The sequence below is a fragment of the Drosophila grimshawi genome, unplaced genomic scaffold (assembly GCF_018153295.1).
Source record: "Drosophila grimshawi isolate 15287-2541.00 unplaced genomic scaffold, ASM1815329v1 contig_47, whole genome shotgun sequence".
NCBI classification, from domain to species: domain Eukaryota; kingdom Metazoa; phylum Arthropoda; class Insecta; order Diptera; family Drosophilidae; genus Drosophila; species Drosophila grimshawi.
This window is the reverse complement of record NW_025063273.1, coordinates 37,278-53,727: the sequence shown is the minus strand read 5'-3', so window position 1 is coordinate 53,727 and position 16,450 is coordinate 37,278. Positions and strand designations below refer to the sequence as shown.

The 16,450-nt window shown below is 44.1% G+C and overlaps 1 protein-coding gene across 16 annotated transcripts in view; it reads left to right on the top strand.

Annotated features, from left to right (window-relative positions):
• The window catches only part of LOC116806334, a 32,710-nt gene that overhangs the window by 12,267 nt on the left and 3,993 nt on the right, over nucleotides 1-16,450 (top strand). For 4 of the 16 annotated variants that reach the window (XM_043215716.1, XM_043215714.1, XM_043215715.1 and 1 more), the window contains exons 1-2: nucleotides 16,215-16,263; nucleotides 16,325-16,417. The exons of 1 other annotated variant lie outside the window; for it this stretch is intronic. In XM_043215716.1, coding sequence (XP_043071651.1) covers nucleotides 16,238-16,263; nucleotides 16,325-16,417 — 119 coding nt within the window. In that variant the 5' untranslated portion in view covers nucleotides 16,215-16,237. 11 more of the 16 variants (XM_043215720.1, XM_043215721.1, XM_043215723.1 and 8 more) reach the window with 11 other exon arrangements.

Sequence of the window (16,450 nt, the reverse complement as noted above, 5' to 3'; positions counted from 1 at the left end):
TGCTGCTGCTGCTGCTGCTGCTGCTGCTGCTGCTGCCGCTGCTGCTGCTGCTGCTGCTGCTGCTGCTGCTGCTGACCAGAGCGTGTGTTAGCGCCACTGCGCCCGCCGCTCCCAGATGAGGAGCTGGGCAGCTCCGAGCGCAGTTTGTTGTAGAGAAGCTTTGCCCGAGCCTCCTTATATTTAGGGCAACCTTTGTAGCAGGACACATGGCTGCCTCCGCAATTGGCGCACTTAGGATTGGCGATCCTCGTCGCGCTGCAGGCCGTGGAAGGATGCGCTCCCGCACACTTCATGCAGATAAAAGGGCGGCGGCAGTAATTTTTTGTGTGTCCAAATAGCTGGCAGCGATGACATTGAGCGGGATCCTGTATTCTCAGTTGTCTCTCCACTACAACTCGCTGGTTTCCCAGCAGTGTGAGAGACAGGATCCCGTCGTTAGAGTTGTCAATAGTAGGCTGAAGCTCCACGGCGAAGATGTTCATAGGCTGGAGAGTCCTATTGTGCTTAATAACGTTGACATTCCTGACACCAAAGCCGAGGCTGCGTAATTTGTTGTTAATCCACTCGGTCGGTGTCGAGTGATGTAGCTGACGAATGACGACCCTATACCCACGGTCGCTGCGAAGCTGATGGGTATGTAGATCAGTGTCATCATTTTTTAATGCGCTCAACAGGGCACGGTATGTGTTCAAATCCTCGCAAATGAATTTCACTCCATTGGAGTTAGAGCATTTGGTAGTGAACTTGCCGATGCCCGGAATGCTGTTAGCTTTATCCAGCAATGGCTGGATTTCAATAACGTCGTGCACAAAAATAGCAGGAATTTTAACCTCAGAGCAGGTCGCCTGGTTGCTCTTCATATGGGATTCAACCACAACATTCTGCTCACGGTCGGTAATAGCTTTCGGCTGCACAATTTTCACGCTGGAATTTGGGCAGCTTACTAAGGATTCAGATTCAGAAGATTCAGAAGGAACACTCCGCCTGTAAAGATTAGCACCGGCAGAAGGTTTCCTCGGCAATCCAGCGAATCTGCGTTTTAGCCGGTTGGAGCTTAAAGAGCCAAAAGCCCGCTGTGCAGGGCATTTGATTTTTGCTCCAATAACTGGCGGCTTTGTCTTTCGCTTAGCGGCCTGTGCAATAGCTGTTTTTGGCACAATTGTTGTGCTGGGAGAGCACGCACTTGTAGTGGACAACAGCTGTTGTGCATAAGTAGCTTTGGGTTGTTCACTTACAGTGCGTGGAGTAGGGCAGACAGTCAGCGACTTTTCTGCAGCTTGTTGTAGCATCTGGGCTGTAGTAGTAGGCTCCAGCGTGCTGTCCGTTTTCCCACAAAAATCGGTCAGCATTTCGGAGAAGTTGAGCTGTGTCGACTCATACGTTGATGCATTTATAGTTGTTGTAGCAAACATAATATCGACGTCGGTGTCCGAGCTGGCGGGCACAACGGTGGTAGCTGTATTGGCTGCAAGTCTCTCCACGGCGATGTCCGAGCCAGCGGGGACAACGGTGGTTGCTGAATTAGCTGCAAAACTCTCCACAGACTGCGAGTTGAAATTAGCTCTCAGCGATTTTTTTCAGTGTGGTGCTCGCGATGCTCGCACAATAAGGGCTCACAGACAACTAAAAGTTGCCTGCAAAGCCTTTCTTTATTTGTTCTTACATTACGTACTAGACAAATATGAAAAGAATTTATGAAAAAAAATTTTACAAAAAAAAAGTAAATATAAAATAATTTTGAAAAATAACATTTTTTACAGTACAATTAGCCACTGTGACAAAGGTTGGCGCCGGCTGCAGCCAGAAAAACAGCTGTTTAAATAAGCCATCTGGCAACGCCAGCCGATGTTTACAAACGATGTTTGCAATTAGCGAAACATTTAAGTTATTAAAATATAATATAAATTGATAAAAGTATTAACTATGATACGCTTAATCTTTGCAGGCTCCCCCGGACAAGGCAACATCAAAGAAGGATACAAAGGAGAGCCTCCCTCGACGTGAAGAGCCGCATCAGGAGTCAGCCATGGATGAACAGGTAAGTGCAGTTTGTGTTTTGTAGATAAACAAAAGCTAATAACAAGCATTTTGTTTTAATAGCAGGAGTACCCAGACGAACGTATCACGATGCAGGGACGGAGCACCAGAGATCCAGAAAATAGCAGGAGTGCATCTGGAGCAGTCCGCAGCGCCGCATCATACAGGAGTCGTCGGTAAGTAGTGAGGCATTAATTGTCCCCATACATCATAGTAACGTGTTTGTTTAATTTTGTTTTAGGATTGGTTTGCAACAGCGGAGCCGCTGCAGTTAATAGTCAGACACCTCAATCAACTTTAGCGGGAGTGCGTTGTGTTAGCGGCAGGCGGCAGAAATCGCGCTGGATATTATTTTAATGTTTTAGTATTTAAATATTTTAATATGTTATAATTATATTTATATTCTTTATAATTATGTTGTAGTTTTATAGTTGTATTATGTAGTTTATAGTATGTAATTTTTATATTGTGATTTTATGATTTATAATGAAGTTTATATTGTAATAAAAATTGTAGAAATTGTGATAGCTTGTTGTGCTGTATTAATTTGAGGTGTCTGTATTTTTTATTTAATTAGCTTTATGTCCTTGTATGAGCGAACTAAGGTCACTCCCTTTAGTGGACAGAAAGGCTTGCACCAGGTTAACAAGGGCATCTACCTTGCGTTCCATTAACAGCAGTCTATTTAGACCTGCCTCAACTGCAAGTAGCCGTGGTGCATTATCCACCGGGCCACATTGAAGCCGTGGCGAAGTTTGCTGCTGATCCTGCTGTTGTTGTTGTTTTAGCTGCTGCTGCTGCTGCTGCTGCTGCTGTTTTAGCTGCTGCTGCTGTTGTTTTAACTGCTGCTGCTGCTGCTGCTGCTGTTTTTGCTGCTGCTGATGCTGCTGTTGTTTTAACTGCTGCTGCTGCTGCTGCTGATGTTGACGCTGCTGCTGCTGCTGCTGCTGCTGCTGCTGTAGGTGCTGCCGTTTTTGCTGCTGCTGATGCTGCTGCTGCTGATGCTGCCGCTGCTGCTGCTGCTGCTGCTGATGCTGCTGCTGCTGCTGCTGCTGCTGCTGCTGCTGCTGCTGCTGACCAGAGCGTGTGTTAGCGCCACTGCGCCCGCCGCTCCCAGATGAGGAGGTGGGCAGCTCCGAGCGCAGTTTGTTGATAAGAAGCTTTGCCCGAGCCTCTTTATATTTGGGGCAACCTTTGTAGCAGGACACATGGCTGCCTCCGCAATTGGCGCACTTAGGATTGGCGATCCTCGTCGCACTGCAGGCCGTGGAAGGATGCGCTCCCGCACACTTCATGCAGATAAAAGGGCGGCGGCAGTAATTTTTTGTGTGTCCAAATAGTTGACAGCGATGACATTGAGCGGGATCCTGTCTTCTCAGTTGTCTCTCCACTACAACTCGCTGGTTTCCCAGCAGTGTGAGAGACAGGATCGTGTCATTAAAGTTGTCAATAGTAGGCTGAAGCTCCACGGCGAAGATGTTCATAGGCTGGAGAGTCCTATTGTGCTTAATAACGTTGACATTCCTGACACCAAAGCCGAGGCTGCGTAATTTGTTGTTAATCCACTCGGTCGGTGTCGAGTGATGTAGCTGACGAATGACGACCCTATACCCACGGTCGCTGCGAAGCTGATGGGTATGTAGATCAGTGTCATCATTTTTTAATGCGCTCAACAGGGCACGGTATGTGTTCAAATCCTCGCAAATGAATTTGACTCCATTGAATTTAGAGCATTTGGTAGTGAACTTGCCAATGCCCGGAATGTTGTTAACTTTATCCAGCAATGGCTGGATTTCAATAACGTCGTGCACAAAAATAGCAGGAATTTTAACCTCAGAGCAGGTCGCCTGGTTGCTCTTCATATGGGATTCAACCGCAACATTCTGCTCACGGTCAGTATTAGCTTTCGGCTGCACAATTTTCACGCTGGAATTTGGGCAGCTTACTGAGGATTCAGATTCAGAAGATTCAGAAGGAACACTCCGCCTGTAAAGATTAGCACCGGCAGAAGGTTTCCTCGGCAATCCAGCGAATCTGCGTTTTAGCCGGTTGGAGCTTAAAGAGCCAAAAGCCCGCTGTGCAGGGCATTTGATTTTTGCTCCAATAACTGGCGGCTTTGTCTTTCGCTTAGCGGCCTGTGAAATAGCTGTTTTTGGCACAATTGTTGTGCTGGGAGAGCACGCACTTGTAGTGGACAACAGCTGTTGTGCATAAGTAGCTTTGGGTTGTTCACTTACAGTGCGTGGAGTAGGGCAGACAGTCAGCGACTTTTCTGCAGCTTGTTGTAGCATCTGGGCTGTAGTAGTAGGCTCCAGCGTGCTGTCCGTTTTCCCACAAAAATCGGTCAGCATTTCGGAGAAGTTGAGCTGTGTCGACTCATACGTTGATGCATTTATAGTTGTTGTAGCAAACATAATATCGACGTCGGTGTCCGAGCTGGCGGGCACAACGGTGGTAGCTGCATTGGCTGCAAGTCTCTCCACAGATTGCGAGTTGAAATTAGCTCTCAGCGATGACTGCACAGACGCGGCTCGCTCATCAAATGGTGAGTTTGCCGAAGAGCGAAGCAGCACTGCTTGCTCATCGTGTGATGAGTCTGCTGAGAAGAGAGCTCGCAGATCCGAGAGAGTGAATTGCGCTTGCGCGAGTGCCGGTGGAATGGCGCTCTCTTTAGAGTTGTTTTGATTGGCCATCGTTGTGGATGCTATCCAAGTTCAGAACCGTTGCACTCTAGTATGCGTGTATGCAGCACATACACACTACAGGCACGATTGGTGAAAAGAGTTCATTGCACATGCGTATCAAAGTTCACAAAAAAAGTTTTTACCAAAAAAAACCCAAAAAAAATAAAAATTTAAAAAAAAAAAAAAAAAAAGAAAAAAAAAAATTAAAAATTTTTTTTTTTTTTTATTAATAAGGGGTTTTTTTCGGCGAAAAAACAAATGGCGTGATGTTATATGCGCCTTTTTTTTTTTTTTTTTTTTAGTGTGGTGCTCGCGATGCTCGCACAATAAGGGCTCACAGACAACTAAAAGTTGCCTGCAAAGCCTTTCTTTATTTGTTCTTACATTACGTACTAGACAAATATGAATAGAATTTATGAAAAAAAATTTTACAAAAAAAAAGTAAATATAAAATAATTTTGAAAAATAACATTTTTTACAGTACAATTAGCCACTGTGACAAAGGTTGGCGCCGGCCGCAGCCAGAAAAACAGCTGTTTAAATAAGCCATCTGGCAACGCCAGCCGATGTTTACAAACGATGTTTGCGAATAGTGAAACATTAAAGTTAATGAATTAAAGTACAAAATGATAAAAAGTAATAACTATGATACGCTTAATCTTTACAGGCTCCCCCGGACAGCAGGCCAACATCAGAGAAGGACACAAAGAAGAGCCTCCCTCGACGTGAAGAGCCGCATCAGGAGTCAGCCATGGATGAACAGGTAAGTGCAGTTTGTGTTTTGTAGATAAACAAAAGCTAATAACATGCATTTTGTTTTAATAGCAGGAGTACCAGACGAACGTATCACGATGCAGGGACGGAGCACCAGAGATCCAGAAATAGCAGGAGTGCATCTGGAGCAGTCCGCAGCGCCGCATCATACAGGAGTCGTCGGTAAGTAGTGAGGCATTAATTGTCCCCATACAGCATAGTAGCGTGTTTGTTTAATTTATTTAATTTTGTTTTAGCGTTGGGAGGCAGCAGCGAAGCCACTGCAAGTAATACGCAGACACCTCAACAAATATTAGCGAGAGTTCGCAGTGTTAACGGCAGGCGGCAGAAATCGCGCTGGATATTATTTTAATGTTTTAGTATTTTAATATTTTAATATGTTATAATTATATTTATATTCTTTATAATTATGTTGTAGTTTTATAGTTGTATTATGTAGTTTATAGTATGTAATTTTTATATTGTGATTTTATAATTTATAATGAAGTTTATATTGTAATAAAATTGTAGAAATTGTGATAGCTTGTTGTGCTGTATTAATTTGAGGTGTCTGTATTTTTATTTAATTAGCTTTATGTCCTTGTATGAGCGAACTAAGGTCACTCCCTTTAGTGGACAGAAAGGCTTGCACCAGGTTAACAAGGGCATCTACCTTGCGTTCCATTAACAGCAGTCTATTTAGACCTGCCTCAACTGCAAGTAGCCGTGGTGCATTATCCACCGGGCCACATTGAGGCCGTGGCGAAGTTTGCTGCTGATCCTGCTGTTGTTGTTGTTTTAGCTGCTGCTGCTGCTGCTGCTGCTGCTGTGCGTTTTAGCTGCTGCTGCTGTTGTTGCTGTTTTAGCTGCTGCTGCTGTTTTTGCTGCTGCTGTTGTTTTAACTGCTGCTGCTGCTGCTGCTGATGTTGACGCTGCTGCTGCTGCTGCTGTAGGTGCTGCCGTTTTTGCTGCTGCTGATGCTGCTGCTGATGCTGCTGCTGCTGCTGATGCTGCTGCTGCTGATGCTGCTGCTGCTGATGCTGCTGATGCTGCTGCTGCTGCTGACCAGAGCGTGTGTTAGCGCCACTGCGCCCGCCGCTCCCAGATGAGGAGGTGGGCAGCTCCGAGCGCAGTTTGTTGATAAGAAGCTTTGCCCGAGCCTCTTTATATTTGGGGCAACCTTTGTAGCAGGACACATGGCTGCCTCCGCAATTGGCGCACTTAGGATTGGCGATCCTCGTCGCACTGCAGGCCGTGGAAGGATGCGCTCCCGCACACTTCATGCAGATAAAAGGGCGGCGGCAGTAATTTTTTGTGTGTCCAAATAGTTGACAGCGATGACATTGAGCGGGATCCTGTCTTCTCAGTTGTCTCTCCACAACAACTCGCTGGTTTCCCAGCAGTGTGAGAGACAGGATCGTGTCATTAAAGTTGTCAATAGTAGGCTGAAGCTCCACAGCGAAGATGTTCATAGGCTGGAGAGTCCTATTGTGCTTAATAACGTTGACATTCCTGACACCAAAGCCGAGGCTGCGTAATTTGTTGTTAATCCACTCGGTCGGTGTCGAGTGATGTAGCTGACGAATGACGACCCTATACCCACGGTCGCTGCGAAGCTGATGGGTATGTAGATCAGTGTCATCATTTTTTAATGCGCTCAACAGGGCACGGTATGTGTTCAAATCCTCGCAAATGAATTTGACTCCATTGAATTTAGAGCATTTGGTAGTGAACTTGCCAATGCCCGGAATGTTGTTAACTTTATCCAGCAATGGCTGGATTTCAATAACGTCATGCACAAAAATAGCAGGAATTTTAACCTCAGAGCAGGTCGCCTGGTTGCTCTTCATATGGGATTCAACCGCAACATTCTGCTCACGGTCAGTATTAGCTTTCGGCTGCACAATTTTCACGCTGGAATTTGGGCAGCTTACTGAGGATTCAGATTCAGAAGATTCAGAAGGAACACTCCGCCTGTAAAGATTAGCACCGGCAGAAGGTTTCCTCGGCAATCCAGCGAATCTGCGTTTTAGCCGGTTGGAGCTTAAAGAGCCAAAAGCCCGCTGTGCAGGGCATTTGATTTTTGCTCCAATAACTGGCGGCTTTGTCTTTCGCTTAGCGGCCTGTGAAATAGCTGTTTTTGGCACAATTGTTGTGCTGGGAGAGCACGCACTTGTAGTGGACAACAGCTGTTGTGCATAAGTAGCTTTGGGTTGTTCACTTACAGTGCGTGGAGTAGGGCAGACAGTCAGCGACTTTTCTGCAGCTTGTTGTAGCATCTGGGCTGTAGTAGTAGGCTCCAGCGTGCTGTCCGTTTTCCCACAAAAATCGGTCAGCATTTCGGAGAAGTTGAGCTGTGTCGACTCATACGTTGATGCATTTATAGTTGTTGTAGCAAACATAATATCGACGTCGGTGTCCGAGCTGGCGGGCACAACGGTGGTAGCTGCATTGGCTGCAAGTCTCTCCACAGATTGCGAGTTGAAATTAGCTCTCAGCGATGACTGCACAGACGCGGCTCGCTCATCAAATGGTGAGTTTGCCGAAGAGCGAAGCAGCACTGCTTGCTCATCGTGTGATGAGTCTGCTGAGAAGAGAGCTCGCAGATCCGAGAGAGTGAATTGCGCTTGCGCGAGTGCCGGTGGAATGGCGCTCTCTTTAGAGTTGTTTTGATTGGCCATCGTTGTGGATGCTATCCAAGTTCAGAACCGTTGCACTCTAGTATGCGTGTATGCAGCACATACACACTACAGGCACGATTGGTGAAAAGAGTTCATTGCACATGCGTATCAAAGTTCACAAATAAGGCTTTACCGCAATAAAGCCGACGAACACTAACACGTATAAATGAAACACAAAACGAGGACAGAAAACGATTAACACTGATTTAATTGTTTAATTAATAGCGAGTTGTCTGCGCCGAAAAAACAAATGGCGTGATGTTATATGCGCCGTTTTAACTATTTATTATTAATGATTTTTTTTTTTTTTTTTTTTTTTTTTTTTTTTTTTTTTTTTTTTTTTTTTTTTTTTTTTTTTTTTTTTTTTTTTTTTTTTTTTTTTTTTTTTTTTTTTTTTTTTTTTTTTTTTTTTTTTTTTTTTTTTTTTTTTTTTTTTTTTTTTTTTTTTTTTTTTTTTTTTTTTTTTTTTTTTTTTTTTTTTTTTTTTTTTTTTTTTTTTTCAGTGTGGTGCTCGCGATGCTCGCACAATAAGGGCTCACAGACAACTAAAAGTTGCCTGCAAAGCCTTTCTTTATTTGTTCTTACATTACGTACTAGACAAATATGAATAGAATTTATGAAAAAAAAATTTTACAAAAAAAAAGTAAATATAAAATAATTTTGAAAAATAACATTTTTTACAGTACAATTAGCCACTGTGACAAAGGTTGGCGCCGGCCGCAGCCAGAAAAACAGCTGTTTAAATAAGCCATCTGGCAACGCCAGCCGATGTTTACAAACGATGTTTGCAATTAGCGAAACATTTAAGTTATTAAAATAGAATATATAATGATAAAAGTATTAACTATGATACGCTTAATCTTTGCAGGCTCCCCCGGACAAGGCAACATCAAAGAAGGACACAAAGGAGAGCCTCCCTCGACGTGAAGAGCCGCATCAGGAGTCAGCCATGGATGAACAGGTAAGTGCAGTTTGTGTTTTGTAGATAAACAAAAGCTAATAACATGCATTTTGTTTTAATAGCAGGAGTACCAGACGAACGTATCACGATGCAGGGACGGAGCACCAGAGATCCAGAAATAGCAGGAGTGCATCTGGAGCAGTCCGCAGCGCCGCATCATACAGGAGTCGTCGGTAAGTAGTGGGGCATTAATTGTCCCCATACAGCATATTAACGTGTTTGTTTAATTTATTTAATTTTGTTTTAGCGTTGGGAGGCAGCAGCGAAGCCACTGCAAGTAATATGCAGACACCTCAACAAATATTGGCGAGAGTTCGCAGTGTTAACGGCAGGCGGCAGAAATCGCGCTGGATATTATTTTAATGTTTTAGTATTTTAATATTTTAATATGTTATAATTATATTTATATTCTTTATAATTATGTTGTAGTTTTATAGTTGTATTATGTAGTTTATAGTATGTAATTTTTATATTGTGATTTTATAATTTATAATGAAGTTTATATTGTAATAAAATTGTAGAAATTGTGATAGCTTGTTGTGCTGTATTAATTTGAGGTGTCTGTACTCTTTATTTAATTAGCTTTATGTCCTTGTATGAGCGAACTAAGGTCACTCCCTTTAGTGGACAGAAAGGCTTGCACCAGGTTAACAAGGGCATCTACCTTGCGTTCCATTAACAGCAGTCTATTTAGACCTGCCTCAACTGCAAGTAGCCGTGGTGCATTATCCACCGGTCCACATTGAAGCCGTGGCGAAGTTTGCTGCTGGTCCTGCTGTTGTTGTTGTTTTAGCTGCTGCTGCTGCTGCTGCTGCTGCTGCTGCTGCTGCTGATGCTGTTGCTGTTTTAGCTGCTGCTGCTGTTTTTGCTGCTGCTGTTGTTTTAACTGCTGCTGCTGCTGCTGCTGATGTTGACGCTGCTGCTGCTGCTGCTGTAGGTGCTGCCGTTTTTGCTGCTGCTGATGCTGCTGCTGATGCTGCTGCTGCTGCTGATGCTGCTGCTGCTGATGCTGCTGCTGCTGCTGATGCTGCTGCTGCTGCTGCTGCTGACCAGAGCGTGTGTTAGCACCACTGCGCCCGCCGCTCCCAGATGAGGAGGTGGGCAGCTCCGAGCGCAGTTTGTTGATAAGAAGCTTTGCCCGAGCCTCTTTATATTTGGGGCAACCTTTGTAGCAGGACACATGGCTGCCTCCGCAATTGGCGCACTTAGGATTGGCGATCCTCGTCGCACTGCAGGCCGTGGAAGGATGCGCTCCCGCACACTTCATGCAGATAAAAGGGCGGCGGCAGTAATTTTTTGTGTGTCCAAATAGTTGACAGCGATGACATTGAGCGGGATCCTGTCTTCTCAGTTGTCTCTCCACAACAACTCGCTGGTTTCCCAGCAGTGTGAGAGACAGGATCGTGTCATTAAAGTTGTCAATAGTAGGCTGAAGCTCCACAGCGAAGATGTTCATAGGCTGGAGAGTCCTATTGTGCTTAATAACGTTGACATTCCTGACACCAAAGCCGAGGCTGCGTAATTTGTTGTTAATCCACTCGGTCGGTGTCGAGTGATGTAGCTGACGAATGACGACCCTATACCCACGGTCGCTGCGAAGCTGATGGGTATGTAGATCAGTGTCATCATTTTTTAATGCGCTCAACAGGGCACGGTATGTGTTCAAATCCTCGCAAATGAATTTGACTCCATTGAATTTAGAGCATTTGGTAGTGAACTTGCCAATGCCCGGAATGTTGTTAACTTTATCCAGCAATGGCTGGATTTCAATAACGTCATGCACAAAAATAGCAGGAATTTTAACCTCAGAGCAGGTCGCCTGGTTGCTCTTCATATGGGATTCAACCGCAACATTCTGCTCACGGTCAGTATTAGCTTTCGGCTGCACAATTTTCACGCTGGAATTTGGGCAGCTTACTGAGGATTCAGATTCAGAAGATTCAGAAGGAACACTCCGCCTGTAAAGATTAGCACCGGCAGAAGGTTTCCTCGGCAATCCAGCGAATCTGCGTTTTAGCCGGTTGGAGCTTAAAGAGCCAAAAGCCCGCTGTGCAGGGCATTTGATTTTTGCTCCAATAACTGGCGGCTTTGTCTTTCGCTTAGCGGCCTGTGAAATAGCTGTTTTTGGCACAATTGTTGTGCTGGGAGAGCACGCACTTGTAGTGGACAACAGCTGTTGTGCATAAGTAGCTTTGGGTTGTTCACTTACAGTGCGTGGAGTAGGGCAGACAGTCAGCGACTTTTCTGCAGCTTGTTGTAGCATCTGGGCTGTAGTAGTAGGCTCCAGCGTGCTGTCCGTTTTCCCACAAAAATCGGTCAGCATTTCGGAGAAGTTGAGCTGTGTCGACTCATACGTTGATGCATTTATAGTTGTTGTAGCAAACATAATATCGACGTCGGTGTCCGAGCTGGCGGGCACAACGGTGGTAGCTGCATTGGCTGCAAGTCTCTCCACAGATTGCGAGTTGAAATTAGCTCTCAGCGATGACTGCACAGACGCGGCTCGCTCATCAAATGGTGAGTTTGCCGAAGAGCGAAGCAGCACTGCTTGCTCATCGTGTGATGAGTCTGCTGAGAAGAGAGCTCGCAGATCCGAGAGAGTGAATTGCGCTTGCGCGAGTGCCGGTGGAATGGCGCTCTCTTTAGAGTTGTTTTGATTGGCCATCGTTGTGGATGCTATCCAAGTTCAGAACCGTTGCACTCTAGTATGCGTGTATGCAGCACATACACACTACAGGCACGATTGGTGAAAAGAGTTCATTGCACATGCGTATCAAAGTTCACAAATAAGGCTTTACCGCAATAAAGCCGACGAACACTAACACGTATAAATGAAACACAAAACGAGGACAGAAAACGATTAACACTGATTTAATTGTTTAATTAATAGCGAGTTGTCTGCGCCGAAAAAACAAATGGCGTGATGTTATATGCGCCGTTTTAACTATTTATTATTAATGATGCTGCCGCTTGGTTGCTTGGCATATGTTTATTGTTTAAACATTTTAACTTTGGCAAATTGTTGCTAAAATGTTGTTGTAACTTTTTAAACTTTTTACACTTTTTCAGTTTTTTAACTTTTTTTTTTTTTTTTTTTTTTTTTTCAGTGTGGTTTTTTTCAGTGTGGTTTTTTTCAGTGTGGTTTTTTTTTCAGTGTGGTTTTTTTTTTTCAGTGTGGTGCTCGCGATGCTCGCACAATAAGGGCTCACAGACAACTAAAAGTTGCCTGCAAAGCCTTTCTTTATTTGTTCTTACATTACGTACTAGACAAATATGAAAAGAATTTATGAAAAAAAATTTTACAAAAAAAAAGTAAATATAAAATAATTTTAAAAATAACATTTTTTACAGTACAATTAGCCACTGTGACAAAGGTTGGCGCCAGCCGCAGCCAGAAAAACAGCTGATTAAATCAGCCATCTGGCAACGCCAGCCGATGTTTACAAACGATGTTTGCGAATAGTGAACATTAAATTAATGAATTAAAGTACAAAATGATAAAAAGTAATAACTTGATACGCTTAATCTTTACAGGCTCCCCCGGAAAGCAGGCCAACATCAGAGAAGGACACAAAGAAGAGCCTCCCTCGACGTGAAGAGCCGCATCAGGAGTCAGCCATGGATGAACAGGTAAGTGCAGTTTGTGTTTTGTAGATAAACAAAAGCTAATAACATGCATTTTGTTTTAATAGCAGGAGTACCAGACGAACGTATCACGATGCAGGGACGGAGCACCAGAAATCCAAAAATAGCAGGAGTGCATCTGGAGCAGTCCGCAGCGCCGCATCATACAGGAGTCGTCGGTAAGTAGTGGGGCATTAATTGTCCCCATATAGCATAGTAGCGTGTTTGTTTAATTTATTTAATTTTGTTTTAGCGTTGGGAGGCAGCAGCGAAGCCACTGCAAGTAATATGCAGACACCTCAACAAATATTGGCGAGAGTTCGCAGTGTTAACGGCAGGCGGCAGAAATCGCGCTGGATATTATTTTAATGTTTTAGTATTTTAATATTTTAATATGTTATAATTATATTTATATTCTTTATAATTATGTTGTAGTTTTATAGTTGTATTATGTAGTTTATAGTATGTAATTTTTATATTGTGATTTTATAATTTATAATGAAGTTTATATTGTAATAAAATTGTAGAAATTGTGATAGCTTGTTGTGCTGTATTAATTTGAGGTGTCTGTATTTTTATTTAATTAGCTTTATGTCCTTGTATGAGCGAACTAAGGTCACTCCCTTTAGTGGACAGAAAGGCTTGCACCAGGTTAACAAGGGCATCTACCTTGCGTTCCATTAACAGCAGTCTATTTAGACCTGCCTCAACTGCAAGTAGCCGTGGTGCATTATCCACCGGGCCACATTGAGGCCGTGGCGAAGTTTGCTGCTGATCCTGCTGTTGTTGTTGTTTTAGCTGCTGCTGCTGCTGCTGCTGCTGCTGCTGCTGCTGCTGCTGTTTCGTTTAGCTGCGCTGTTGTTGCTGTTTTAGCTGCTGCTGCTGTTTTTGCTGCTGCTGTTGTTTTAACTGCTGCTGCTGCTGCTGCTGATGTTGACGCTGCTGCTGCTGCTGCTGTAGGTGCTGCCGTTTTTGCTGCTGCTGATGCTGCTGCTGATGCTGCTGCTGCTGCTGATGCTGCTGCTGCTGATGCTGCTGCTGCCGATGCTGCTGATGCTGCTGCTGCTGCTGACCAGAGCGTGTGTTAGCGCCACTGCGCCCGCCGCTCCCAGATGAGGAGGTGGGCAGCTCCGAGCGCAGTTTGTTGATAAGAAGCTTTGCCCGAGCCTCTTTATATTTGGGGCAACCTTTGTAGCAGGACACATGGCTGCCTCCGCAATTGGCGCACTTAGGATTGGCGATCCTCGTCGCACTGCAGGCCGTGGAAGGATGCGCTCCCGCACACTTCATGCAGATAAAAGGGCGGCGGCAGTAATTTTTTGTGTGTCCAAATAGTTGACAGCGATGACATTGAGCGGGATCCTGTCTTCTCAGTTGTCTCTCCACAACAACTCGCTGGTTTCCCAGCAGTGTGAGAGACAGGATCGTGTCATTAAAGTTGTCAATAGTAGGCTGAAGCTCCACAGCGAAGATGTTCATAGGCTGGAGAGTCCTATTGTGCTTAATAACGTTGACATTCCTGACACCAAAGCCGAGGCTGCGTAATTTGTTGTTAATCCACTCGGTCGGTGTCGAGTGATGTAGCTGACGAATGACGACCCTATACCCACGGTCGCTGCGAAGCTGATGGGTATGTAGATCAGTGTCATCATTTTTTAATGCGCTCAACAGGGCACGGTATGTGTTCAAATCCTCGCAAATGAATTTGACTCCATTGAATTTAGAGCATTTGGTAGTGAACTTGCCAATGCCCGGAATGTTGTTAACTTTATCCAGCAATGGCTGGATTTCAATAACGTCATGCACAAAAATAGCAGGAATTTTAACCTCAGAGCAGGTCGCCTGGTTGCTCTTCATATGGGATTCAACCGCAACATTCTGCTCACGGTCAGTATTAGCTTTCGGCTGCACAATTTTCACGCTGGAATTTGGGCAGCTTACTGAGGATTCAGATTCAGAAGATTCAGAAGGAACACTCCGCCTGTAAAGATTAGCACCGGCAGAAGGTTTCCTCGGCAATCCAGCGAATCTGCGTTTTAGCCGGTTGGAGCTTAAAGAGCCAAAAGCCCGCTGTGCAGGGCATTTGATTTTTGCTCCAATAACTGGCGGCTTTGTCTTTCGCTTAGCGGCCTGTGAAATAGCTGTTTTTGGCACAATTGTTGTGCTGGGAGAGCACGCACTTGTAGTGGACAACAGCTGTTGTGCATAAGTAGCTTTGGGTTGTTCACTTACAGTGCGTGGAGTAGGGCAGACAGTCAGCGACTTTTCTGCAGCTTGTTGTAGCATCTGGGCTGTAGTAGTAGGCTCCAGCGTGCTGTCCGTTTTCCCACAAAAATCGGTCAGCATTTCGGAGAAGTTGAGCTGTGTCGACTCATACGTTGATGCATTTATAGTTGTTGTAGCAAACATAATATCGACGTCGGTGTCCGAGCTGGCGGGCACAACGGTGGTAGCTGCATTGGCTGCAAGTCTCTCCACAGATTGCGAGTTGAAATTAGCTCTCAGCGATGACTGCACAGACGCGGCTCGCTCATCAAATGGTGAGTTTGCCGAAGAGCGAAGCAGCACTGCTTGCTCATCGTGTGATGAGTCTGCTGAGAAGAGAGCTCGCAGATCCGAGAGAGTGAATTGCGCTTGCGCGAGTGCCGGTGGAATGGCGCTCTCTTTAGAGTTGTTTTGATTGGCCATCGTTGTGGATGCTATCCAAGTTCAGAACCGTTGCACTCTAGTATGCGTGTATGCAGCACATACACACTACAGGCACGATTGGTGAAAAGAGTTCATTGCACATGCGTATCAAAGTTCACAAATAAGGCTTTACCGCAATAAAGCCGACGAACACTAACACGTATAAATGAAACACAAAACGAGGACAGAAAACGATTAACACTGATTTAATTGTTTAATTAATAGCGAGTTGTCTGCGCCGAAAAAACAAATGGCGTGATGTTATATGCGCCGTTTTAACTATTTATTATTAATGATGCTGCCGCTTGGTTGCTTGGCATATATTTATTGTTTAAACATTTTAACTTTGGCAAATTGTTGCTAAAATGTTGTTGTAACTTTTTAAACTTTTTACACTTTTTCAGTTTTTTATTTTTTTTTTTTTTTTTAGTGTTTTTTTTTTTTTGTGGTTTTTTTTTTTTCAGTGTGGTTTTTTTTTTTCAGTGTGGTTTTTTTGATGCTCGCAAATAAGTTTCAGTGTGGTTTTTTTCAGTGTGGTGCTCGCGATGCTCGCACAATAAGGGCTCACAGACAACTAAAAGTTGCCTGCAAAGCCTTTCTTTATTTGTTCTTACATTACGTACTAGACAAATATGAAAAGAATTTATGAAAAAAAATTTTACAAAAAAAAAGTAAATATAAAATAATTTTGAAAAATAACATTTTTTACAGTACAATTAGCCACTGTGACAAAGGTTGGCGCCGGCTGCAGCCAGAAAAACAGCTGTTTAAATAAGCCATCTGGCAACGCCAGCCGATGTTTACAAACGATGTTTGCAATTAGCGAAACATTTAAGTTATTAAAATAGAATATATAATGATAAAAGTATTAACTATGATACGCTTAATCTTTGCAGGCTCCCCCGGACAAGGCAACATCTAAGAAGGACACAAAGGAGAGCCTCCCTCGACGTGAAGAGCCGCATCAGGAGTCAGCCATGGATGAACAGGTAAGTGCAGTTTGTGTTTTATAGATAAACAAA